This window comes from Phyllopteryx taeniolatus, chromosome 4 (genome assembly GCF_024500385.1).
Source record: "Phyllopteryx taeniolatus isolate TA_2022b chromosome 4, UOR_Ptae_1.2, whole genome shotgun sequence".
Lineage (NCBI taxonomy): Eukaryota > Metazoa > Chordata > Actinopteri > Syngnathiformes > Syngnathidae > Phyllopteryx > Phyllopteryx taeniolatus.
The window spans coordinates 32,270,824-32,283,029 of record NC_084505.1 but is presented as its reverse complement, the minus strand read 5'-3'; the positions used below and the strand labels follow the sequence as shown (position 1 = coordinate 32,283,029).

Below are 12,206 nucleotides of genomic sequence, written 5' to 3'. Positions count from 1 at the left end.
TCCACAACTCTGTTTTTTTGTGCTTATCACTCCCGAACTGAAGTCTGACTGTCTGTCTGACTTCACATGGTGCCATATTTGTAAGGTCTTAATTAAAAACGCTTTGACAAAGAGGACCGCCACCAAGGCTGAACAATACAGTTAATCCCAAACTGATACCCTGCACAAACTTTGAGGTTTTTTTTTTTTCAGAAGCTGTATAAAATGATTTTATTATTGTGATTATTATCCATCCATCCATTTTCTGTACCGCTTATCCTCACTAGGGGAGTGCTGGAGCCTATCCCAGCTATCTTTGGGCGAGAGGCGGGGTACACCCTGAACTGGTCGCCAACCAATCGCAGGGCACATATACAGCATACAGCTCAACAAACAACCATTTTCACTCACATTCACACCTCCGGGCAATTTAGAGTCTTCAATCAACCTACCACGCATGTTTTTGGGACGTGGGAGGAAACCGGAGTACCCGGAGAAAACCCACGCAGGTATGGGGAGAACATGCAAACTCCACACAGGCGGGGCCGGGATTTGAACCCCGGTCCTCAGAACTGTGAGGCAGATGTGCTAACCAGTCGGTCACCATGCCGCCTATTATTATTACTTTCGCTTAACTCCAGCAGCGGCATATCATACTTCGCACACACAAAAAAATCGAACAAACGACAGCATGTAAATTGAAAAAGTAACTTGGGGCACTCATAAATCAAGGTACAAATGTGTCCAATAACATGTGACGTGTTTGTATTCTACAGCACCTGGACCTGTCCGTCATTTGAGTTTCACCAAAATCTTGGACACGTCCTGTGCAAGTCAGCTGGGCAGAGCCTGAAGAAAAGAACGGCATTATTACTGGTAAGTTTGTAACTTAATGCCAACACATTAGTGCGCCATGGGAAATGATCCAATTTGACTGTATTGGTCTGAAAATTATTCTTTATTTACTACAAATAATGTATCACGGGAGTTACGTTCACCGAGCAATGCTGCTGAACCCGATTGGACCAGACCATCCAAAGAAATGACAGTTGGCGACTCACACCCACACATTGAGAAATAGGCTTTTGGGGCTGCACATACAGTATATTTTACTTCATCACATTTATTAAACCATAACAAGATAGCATGATAGCTAAGGAAGAAGCGGGTTGCTACAGAGAGAGGATGTGACTGAGAATAAAGAAAAGAGTGGGGGATAAAATGAAAGGCTCAGTTTGTTCCCATTCACTTGAATTTTTCCATTCAAAATAGCATTGAACCCAGGGTTTTCGTACTCCTGCTGCGATGCCTAGAGGACAGCCCCACGGCTCTGTCGTTTAAAATGAACAACTCAACAGCCTACAATCAGCCAACTTTCTTCTGTGAATGCAGCCATTTTTGCCAGATTAGCGGTACATGGACATGACACGCGTTAAGTGCTTGACTGATTGTCTAACAGGGACATCGGAATGTGGTCGTCCAAAGAGAGGTTTATCAAAACAAGTTTCGGTCAACACCACCTTGTGTGATGTTGAAAATAGCATAGGCAAGTTGATGATTATTTTTCACAAAATAATGGTGAAACATTCAAGAGGCCTCTCTCGTTACATTACAACACACTGATTTTGATAGAAATGACTGGCTGCACGCTTACACAACACTGCATACTTTTTGTTTGATACATCTCATTCCAGATACATGCCCAGATCTCCTTATAAACATATAGTTGCATTACACTTGGTCGCACGGACACAACAAACCCGCTAAATATCAACACAGGGTACGTTCGGAAATTCAATCCGACGCGCTCAGCGTGCCCCGAGATTTTGGTACTCAGAGAAAGAGCGAGCTCCATTTTCTATAATTGTACTAATGAACGTGTTGGCTATTGGCAGGGATACGTCAGTAACTATAAACTATATGTTTATACAAAGGTCTGGGTGTGTGTCTGTCATGGGATGTATTGAAGAAAAATCTATGCCGTGTCGTGTAAGCATACAGCCAGTCATTTCTATCAACTTATTCAGGTAAAGGCAAAGCAACATCAGTTCTCTTTCAGTGACTGTGTAGAGAGTATAGAGTAATTGCCACATTTACAAAACAAGGGTGACAAGATGGTGAAGAATGGTGAAAAAACTGAACGAGCCAGCAGGCAAATTAGAAAAGCCAAATTGCTGGGCTGTTCACACCTGAGTTGGGACATTAGTTCAAACTAATCCAGCCACTCTGCTCCTCTTGAGGCATGATAGGTAGAAAAGTCAAATGTCTGGGCTTTGGGCATTCTAGTGTTAAATTAGGTGATTTTTGTTTTTTAAAATTTTACTGTAGATTTGCAGTTGTGTAGCTTAAGCCACTTGTGCTTTGCAACAGGCACATTGCACTTCTGGTTCTTTTATCAAGTGTGAAATGATCCCAAACTTTGGACATCCTGTGAGTGTTACGCACTCTTTCTTCCTGGCTCGTCCGTATTGCTGAGTGAGTCTGCAGTAACAGTTCGTTTGGAAAAATTATCGGCAAACGATATTATTTGCTCTATCGAATCCTGCGATAGAGCAAATAATGTTGGATGTAATTGCGATAAAAAAAAATGTTTAAAAACAGTGAAGGCGCAAAAGGTGAACGGCGATATAGCGAGGGCCGACTGTAGATATTTCTATAACACACACATAGACGATTTCATCTCTTTGAAAACCACTGAGAGATGTTTTGGCTTTTGTATGTCTTTATCCCTCAGTCATGACCATATTTTGTAACTTTATTTTTGCCGACCAAATGTGCATTGAATGGGGCAGCAGGCGCACGCCTTGGTTTTATCTGTCAGTGCTGACCTTGTTTTATAAACCTCTTTTCGTGGGCCAACACTTCGCTTTGGCTGGAATGGTGCAACAAACCAAAATACCAAAATCCCCCAGCACGGACTATGTTTTGTAATCTCTCTGTGTAGGCCGCAGTGGTCGAAATGGTGCGAAAATTCCACATGTCCAGTCACCGTTCCCTTCATTCTCCAGACACCTAAAGCACTAAGACCACAATGAAACGACACCAGGTTGCTGCGGCACTTCCATACTTGTCTTAGCCACACAACAGACTGTGAGAGGGCTTAGTCAATCGAGGTCACCTCACACATTATTCTTTTATCCTCTACCTGCTTTTTATCCAGTGCCTGGTGGGAACAGGGACTCAGGAGGGTCACACAAACACAGGAATATGGTTTTCACACACACGTTTGAAGTTGCCAGACTTGTGATGCGACAGAGAGAAATTTAGACTGTTGTTACCCCTTCCTGCATTCCAGCGTTATTTTATTTATGTGTTTATTTATCTATTTATTGCCTCAGTAGTACGCCAATATGTGCACTGGTGTGTCCAGTGTACAAGCGCCCCCTTAATCCCGACATGCGTCCGTCAGGCTACATGCTGTGGTGGGAGGTGTTCGGCGTGCAGTCCAGGCGTGAGGAGCGAGCCCTGTCCAACTCCACGCTGCAGTACCAGCTCACGGGCCTCGCCTCCACCACCACGTACAGGCTGAAGGTGGCCGCGATCACCGCCGCCGGACGGGGCGTGGTCACGTCGTCCAACATCTCCACGGGCGTCCCTCCAGGTATGACAAAAACAGACTTCATAGCGGCGTAAGTGCGTCTTGAAATCCTTATGTGGGTCATTCCGGAGTAATTGTGACTTTACAGTGTGAGAAATTTGGGGGAAAATAATACATTTTTATGGTGTTTAACTTGTACTGCTAAACCTCGAGCACCAAAAAAAAAAAAAAGCAGTATTAGTTTTTAGTGTTAGTAATTAATAATTACAATTTGTTTTTATTTTTCCATTTCTCCATAAATCACATTTTAGGTAACCATCTGTCCACAAAAATAACCTTTACCTTAGTATACTGTATATATCGAACAAGATTACTTTCATCAAAATTTAGCCTAACATGGTGGACATTTAAGATTGACATATACATTAAGATTGTAGAGGGGGGAGGCAGACAAAGTTTACACTCGCCTCACTTTTTTTTTGGAGGGCAATACTAACTGGGTAGAATGTGATCTCTTGGACACACAATTAATTATATACAAAAATGATTAAAACATCGGTTTCCATTGATATGCATTTCAATTTAGAGAGACTTTAATTAAACCAATAACTAATAATGTAGTTGTGTTTCTATTTGTTTACATTGAAATTGCAAATATACGTCTCTTTCAAACTGAAGATTTTCCTTGGCTACACCATTTAAAGGGACAAATTTAATGACTACTGGAAAAAAACATTTTACTGGCATTGTTTTGTGTTCATGTTAGAAGGAAGACCACAATATATGATAAAACGTTTTTATAGGAGGCATTTTATTTACTGTATATTAAGTGAAATATTAAGTCTTTTCATGGGACTGAAAAGGCACCAATAGCCAACTAATTCATCCAGTGAAGCTTTAAAGGTGAAAAAAAATGTGATTTGATTTGATTTGTTTGGATTTTAAATCAATTTTCCCATAACAAATCAAATACAATTTAGCCATTACAGTAATCCCATTTTTCACGATACAACTTTTAATTACTCAACGGGCAATGTTGAAAGGAGACATGTAGTGCATTTTTCTCCCCCACCATTTAAAATAGTTCCCAGGTGTCTTAATAAAAGGTATCTGACATTCTTCCATCAAAATCCACAAATACACTATTGAACCATTTTAGATCCAGGTTGTCTTTTTTCATGTTTCCTTCAGGGTCAATTGTTAAGTAGTATCTACCTAACCTAAACTAACAAAATCCATCGTTTTAAAGATCCACTATAGTCTTTATTTTTTGAGAATTAGATTTTTGTCTCATGCCCTCATACATGGGTCATCTCTTGGTAACGCCTGACTGTGCATGAACCATCAGCCTCAGTCAGACCAACACAGAGAATTTGTGATTTTGCACATCTCAGAGAGAACTTTGTGCTAAATTTACTTCAGTCTGCCTACTGAGTTGGTGTGATTGCACTTGTTCAGATCATCAGCAGCCATTCTACAAGCAGACTGAATGTGAATGTCTGCGACCGGACAGACAAGCGGTCATCAAAAGACCCCCCCAAAAAAATAAAAATAATGAGGAAGGACAAAATTTGTCCTCAACGCAGTGAGACTTAACAAGGAGGAAGGCAAGTGTGGAAATGAAACCCCTCTCATACAGCAGGATTTGTGTGTGTGTGTGTGTGTGCGCGCGCACTCCAACTTTCTGATGAGTAATTCATGAATAAAAGCAGGAAGAGATGAATGCAGACAGTTCTTAGATTCACAGGATATTCATTAATTCATGAAAGCAAAACTAGTCAAAGAAAGACATCGGCCAAAGGATTAAAGATGCTCAAACGGAACAAAAGAATGAACAGAGAGACTTGGGATTCCTCAATTCTTATCTTGTTTCTCTATTCATGTATTCATGAAGTTCACTGCATTTGATCATTCATCACAGCCCGTCGGCTGGTGTCACCATCATAACAATGCCAACTTACGGTTGTCCTTTTGTCGCACACGTGCCAATCCGCTCACGATGCACTAAGAATCCCACTCTGTATTCTGTTCGCTATTTTTAATATTTATCTGAGCGACAAATTATTGAATATATATAGATGAGGCTATTCCAAGCTGTATTCTGCCACGGTGGCAAAAACATGACCCTGCTGCAGAATTGTACGGATTAGAGACGATCACGTGAGACCACTTAGAGCGTCCACAGATATCAAGTATTCGCCCAACATAGTTTGAAGTGCTCGCCCTTGTTGAGATTGAGTGAGCTGATCCTCTGCAAAACGGAATGAGAATTTTTTGTTTTTTTGTTTTTTTGTTTTAGCCTTGCTGGCTGACGTTTTGTTAACAGAAACGAGCTTGTACATTGCCAGTGTAAGTGCAACTGCATTTAATGACATCCCATACAGGAGCTGTAATAGTTACACTGTTTTTCAAGAGATACAGTAATTTAACATGTTTATTGTTATTATTGTGATTAAAGTGCAACCTTGAACTGTACTGCCTCACACTTCTCATATTTTGTTAGTTAGCTTTGTGAGTACTTGTGAGTCACAGTATAAGTATACATTGGATGTATGAGGTAGGTAAGTATCTAATGGATATATTAAAAAATAATAATAATTCAACTGCAGGTTTTTGTGATTTAAAAAATTACACCAAGATGAAAAATTTTAAAACCTCTTCCACCATTAATGTGACCTATAAGCTGTAAAATTCATATTTTTAAGAGGAGAAGTAAAAATAAACTACTGAGATGAAGTGAACAGTTCGAAATAGCAGTGAAGGTTAGTGCCTGTGGCGGCCAGTCAATCGAGGACGCTGTGGGGCCACCTCACTGCTGCTGACTCGCACTGAAAATTAAATTAAGGAAAGTAAATCAAAATAAGATATTATTGTAAAAATACTACAAATTATATGAATATAGGTTTGTCATTGAAGGACAAGAACTGCCTCAGCAGCATTGCTGAAACCTGATCCAAGATTACGAGGAGTTCAGATGACAGACCTGAGCTCCCTCTGGAAAAAAATCCTGAAAGCCAGAAAAAAAACATGAGCCATTGTGACGTTATCAGTCAGGAATTTGTTTGATTTCAAGTCAAAATTAGATTGAAACAAGTGAAAATTGTCTAGAAACAGCTGACTTTGACGCGATGAGTCTTATTTTAAGTGTAATCCGATTAGTTTTGAGTAGAAATAAGACAAATATTCTTGGTAGGAGTCGTTAGTTAGTTGTACTGGTTTATAGTTGTTGTTAGCTGATTATTGGACTGGTTGTAGTAGTTAGTTTTGCACACTTGTTGTATATAAATTGTAACTGTATGAAAACTCTGAGAATGCATTTGTTATTATATTCTTGATTCTTGTTTTCCGAAGCGTGTCGGCAGCGGTCTCCGCCTTTCTGCTGGCGGCCAAAATGCGTTGAGCGTGCTGACAGTTCCCCTTCCTCCGTTATTGCCGCAGAGATGGAGCAATTAACGAGGGTCAAACATGATTAACGAGGCTCGCTGCCCACACTTGTCTGGCCCTAATGAACTTACATTGCACCGCGCCTCTCTCACCGCCAGGCATTTATCTTCACATCATATACTTAATAAAGAAAAATGCTTAGTCACAGCCAGACTTAGAGCGTTAAGTTTTTCTTCTTCCTGGTTTGAATCTGTCACGTTTCCAAGAATACAGTGTATCTGCCAGCGCCTGTCAAAACATGGTACTCTGATTATTATTGCTTTCATGGAATAATAATTGAGCAAAATAATGAATCAACGTAAGGGGCGCATCATGTTGAGCGAGATAGCTATCAGCTGCAGACTAGAAGAGAAAAAGTTGTATTGCGTCGGCTGATCGATGGCAAAGAGTGATGGATTTTGCAGTTGGTCTGTCCTCACGTCGTCTGTTATTTTTACGCATTGTAAACTATTTTAAAGTCTTGAACGCAGCTTGAGAACAAATTCGTTATCGCTCTTGAACGCTCCACCGTCTGAGAAACATTCACTCATGCGGAGCCTTACGGCATAATTGTCGCCTCAAGATTGAGAGTCCGGATGTTTTTTAGACAATAACGAATGCAAAGTTCTATTAGATCCATCTGAGTAAGCCTGATTTGTTCAAATGTATCGCTGTAATCCTTCGATGCACTGAACTGTGGCAGCCAAAAAGGTAAATACGGACAGATTCATTTCCTTGAATTGGAAGCCCCCATAAGCGAGTAAACGGAGCCAGACGTTTTAAACATACTGTATATTTTTAGAATATATAATAAACAACAGCGGACAAAGAAGATATGTACTTTTAAAAATATAACCAATGCTTTTTTTTTTTTTTTTTACATCTTAGGTTTAGTTCTTTAAAGCCTCCTTTAGATTCAAAGTCTCCTAAACCTGCGAGTGGTCATTTATATGCAGATGACAGCCAGAAGGTGCAACAAATTGACTTGCAGTATTCCAATCATAAGTTTAATCAGACTCTAGCCTTATTTGTGCATACTAAGCATTAGCAACCTGACCTGTGCGTGCTCACAGAAGACTTTCGGGAAGTACAAGTAGCAGTTCAGCTCTCTTGTAAAGAACTATAACATGGATTACTTGTCCTTTCATGGTACGGCTGTGTGAAAAGTCCACTGAAACCGTGATTCAATCACATTTTTGAGCCTTTACCGCTTTCTGACCACCAGTTACTTTTTTCATCCCATTAACATCTAGAAAGCACAAGAAAAAAAACGCTATCTTGGGGGAGACTGTCAACACCTTTAAAATCTTTGTACGTATTCAGCGATAAACATTCAAAAAACATCATGGCTTACTGTGGCTGCGAAACAAGAAATGATTCATATACATCACACATCAGAAGGATTGAGACTCTGCCAAGATTAGAAACATAGTTGCATTTTACCTAGGCCTCGCTTCTTATTTTAATTTACCATTCAGCAAATTGGTTTTCCATGGAGGCATACTCACATTTTGTAATCAGAAGTCGCCAGCCAAGCGGATACATTTCGTTACAGAATGCCATGTGCAGTAATCACAGGAAAATGTTAGGATTGCTAAAACATACAAAATATATATGTGCATTCTTAATTTCTTAGCAAAATTGTGCACATTTTTGGTCCAATGTTTTCATGTACTTTCTTGACTAAAGAAGTGTACTTTTTATTATAGTGTGCAGAAATGATTTAGTACACTAGTTGGATGTACAGCACTAGAAAAAAGGGTTAATGACGCTGCACTTACACCTGCATTGTAAAAAAAGAGATTGCTTAAACATTTGTATTGTGGGGCGTCAATGATGAACCGCGATACAGTGGGGGTTTACTGTATACTAAATTTCTTCTTTTTTTGTCACTTTAATGAACTTTCTATGTGTTATAGAACTTCCGGGTGCGCCCTCCAACTTGGTCATCTCCAACATCAGTCCTCGGACCGTGACCCTGCGCTTCCGGCCCGGCGCTGACGGGAAGACCGCCATCTCGCGATGGATTGTCGAAGGCCAGGTGGGCGCGCGCGTCACTACCGCAATCGCACAAAAACCTGATCGTCCTTGACGAGCCCATCACACAGCGGTGCCGCTTTGGTGCTCACAGGTAGTAAAGGAGGACGGCACGGAGGATGTGTGGAGGGTTGTTTACCAGCTGGACAACCAGGCGGGCGCTAACAGTCTGGAGATCCCCAACCTCACTCCCTTCACTCAGTATAGGTTAGCAGCAAACACACACACACACTCACAGTCGTGCCATCTCATTTATATTCAGGTATATACACACACACACACACGTCGACTCGCTCCCAAATGTTACTGACTGGCAATTTTTGCTATATTGCAAGCCTTGGGTAAAGTCAGATAAATCACAGCGACAGTTCCATATGAGACTATTTTTGTTTGTCAGCACCTTCACAGCTGCTGCATGCAGATCCTCATTACCCTCCCGCAAACAGCGAGGAGGAAGGAAGGAGGGCCGAGGACAGAGGGATGAGCAACCGAGAGAAGGGAGGGGATGAGGAAAGTGAGAACCGGCGTCGTTATAGAGTAGACAGAGGGGCAAGGAGGCAGAGAAAGAGTGAGGCTGACACTTTGCTAACTCCAATTTCTTCTGGTTTCATTTTTATTTTATTTTTTTCGCCCATACGAAGTCACGGAAATGGAAATAATCTGTCAAACTGTCGACATGTATGTCGACAACATTTATTAACTATTACAGGGAAAGCTTTAGGTAACATTTTAACGTTCAGAACTGTCATGCAAGTGTCAAATTATGTGGATGACTTCATATTTAGACATAAAAGCAATTAAACACTCAATCTGAACATTAATAAGAGGTGTAATGATATCATGGAAATGCCACCAACACTAAGCAGAAATGGTTCTAAAGCATGGGCAGAATGGTTTTACCTTGTATTTAAAGTTGGAATGTGTACGTCATGTTTTTTTGTTTTTTTTTGATCATTTGTAGTGAATTGTATTTATTTTATATATTTTTTGAATTTAGTTTAAGTTTAAGATCATAATTCGTCAAACTGTTATTAACTTTCTAGCCATTGCTTAATTACCATTTCAACATCGATAACTGGCGTTTAACTTTAAAAACAAGCTAACCACTGTTTATATTAATACATAAAAGCAATCTAACACGCAATCATAACTTTAATGACAGGAGGTGGGTTTTTTTTTTTGTTGCACACTAAGGTAACAAAGCAAAGAACTTTAAATCATCGCAGGGGTGGTAAAATTGGTGTGGGTTTGGATAAACGAGAAAGCGCTCGCTGGCGGTAGCACAAACGAGGCAATCGACTCAGAGCCACAAGTTGTGTTCTACGGGCCGGAACGGATGAATTGCATTTCCGTTCATTTCAGTGGGAAACATCACCTCGGAACGGAGACAAATTAAGGTCGTGAGCCAAGGTGCTGCTATATTTGTGTTGTTTGTTTTTTTTACATATATATATTTTTTTTATCTGACGTTCATCTGTAATGGGATGATGCAATTTGTGTACGCACAGGTGCACACAGCGGGATTATGTTGTGGCACAGCGCACCGCTGGGACATTAGAAGTGGCGCACTTGTATGTTGATTCTTATCACATTTTCAGCCCGTCTCCCAAATACCCAGCACGGGCGCTCTCTCGTTTTTGCCCACGCCGTTTCAATCAGAAGGGTGGCAGCATTTGTTTAGGCAGCAAATGCTCCTCTGTGAATGCTATGGATATATGCTCATCACGTTTGTTGGTTTTGTCCGCAGAGTAAATATGGCGCTGGTGACACAGCTGCGTAGCTTCTCTCTTCTTTTCCCCCCCCCCACGTCTCTCTCTCTTGCTGTTTTCGCATGTCACGTGATCTGCCTGTGTAGGTGTGATGTATGTGAATTGGATTGTGTACAGTATATGCCATGCGTGTAAAAGAGAGAAATAATCTAAATAATACAAGGTATAGTTTCACAGCTATTATTTTAAAATGGATGCTATTAAATATTTGTATTTTTATTTACTGTTTTTGATTTTTCAGTATGCACGAATACCTTGTTTTACCAAAATAAAAATGTTATATTTATGAATTATTTATTATTTCATGTCTTTTATCAAAATAAATCTATATTTGTACTTTTGTATTATTTCTCAATAGTTTTTTTTTTCTTGGTTATCAAAATAAAATATGTATGTCATTTTTTTTATCATTTATTTTGGTGGAACAGTCACCAATAGTAAGCAGAAATGTTTTTTAGTTCACTCTTTGAGTAGTTTTGTTTGGTTTTCTAATTTAAGCACTATATCCATTGATTCATGGAATTATTATTTCCATTACTCTGGTGGCATTTACCTTACATTTAAAGTTAGATCATATACTCCATACCTTTTTTCTGCGACTCATTTTACACTAAAAGTTGTTCCAGAATGTTTTTCATTTTATATATATTTTGTGTTGTATTTATTTATTTAGTTGTGTGTTTAAGAACATATCCCAACAAACAACAAATCACATAATTCCGCTGGATTTAAACAAAAAAATTCTCAACTGCGCAAATTCTTACAGCAAGAACGGCCGCCTGACATTATTTCCCACCTGTTGAACTACCTTTCCTTTTGTTTTGTGTTCTCCACAGATTTCGGATGCAGCAGGTAAACATCGTGGGGTCCAGTCCCCTGAGCGGCCCCTCCAGGCTGATCCAAACCTTACAGGCGGCCCCTGACACCCACCCGTCCAACCTCACCGTGCTGTCTCCTACGCAGACCGGCCTGCGCTTCAGGTGGAAGGTACTCGCATACAAACTACTTACTTACGGTGTGGAGTTCAGACTGTATTGTACGTGCGCATGTGTGCTCACCAGCCTCAGTCCCTTCCAACCTGTAATCAGAGGTGGTAAAAAGTACGCACACTGTGTATCTAATTTGAAGCACAGATACTTAAAATGTACTTAAGTAGGAAAGTAAAACTGGGAAATAGGCACCCAGCCCTTTGAGTAATTGAACCCTCCGCCCCTTGAAATAGGTTTTCAGTTGTGTAATTGCCTAAAAATGCCACAAGGTGGTGGCAAATTACTACTTTTGTTAAGGTGAAGTTCTTCAACTCACTTCAGCTTCAAAATGCTATCAGATGGTGCCAAAGCAATGCCTGAGCACAACAACAGTGAATAATTTTTCAGCGTTTAATGTAAATGTTAAAAAAAAAAAACATACTTAGATGTGGTTTTCCAGATTAGACTTTGAATTTTCAAATGGCAGAAGCA

General features: G+C 40.1%; 1 protein-coding gene across 1 annotated transcript in view; it reads left to right on the top strand.

The window, feature by feature from the left end:
• Nucleotides 1-12,206, top strand: part of sdk1b (sidekick cell adhesion molecule 1b) — a 277,239-nt gene that overhangs the window by 221,938 nt on the left and 43,095 nt on the right. The window contains 6 exon segments of the mRNA XM_061771792.1: nt 756-805; nt 807-855; nt 3,389-3,580; nt 8,860-8,981; nt 9,072-9,184; nt 11,583-11,733. Of these exon segments, the coding sequence (XP_061627776.1) occupies nt 756-805; nt 807-855; nt 3,389-3,580; nt 8,860-8,981; nt 9,072-9,184; nt 11,583-11,733 (677 nt within the window).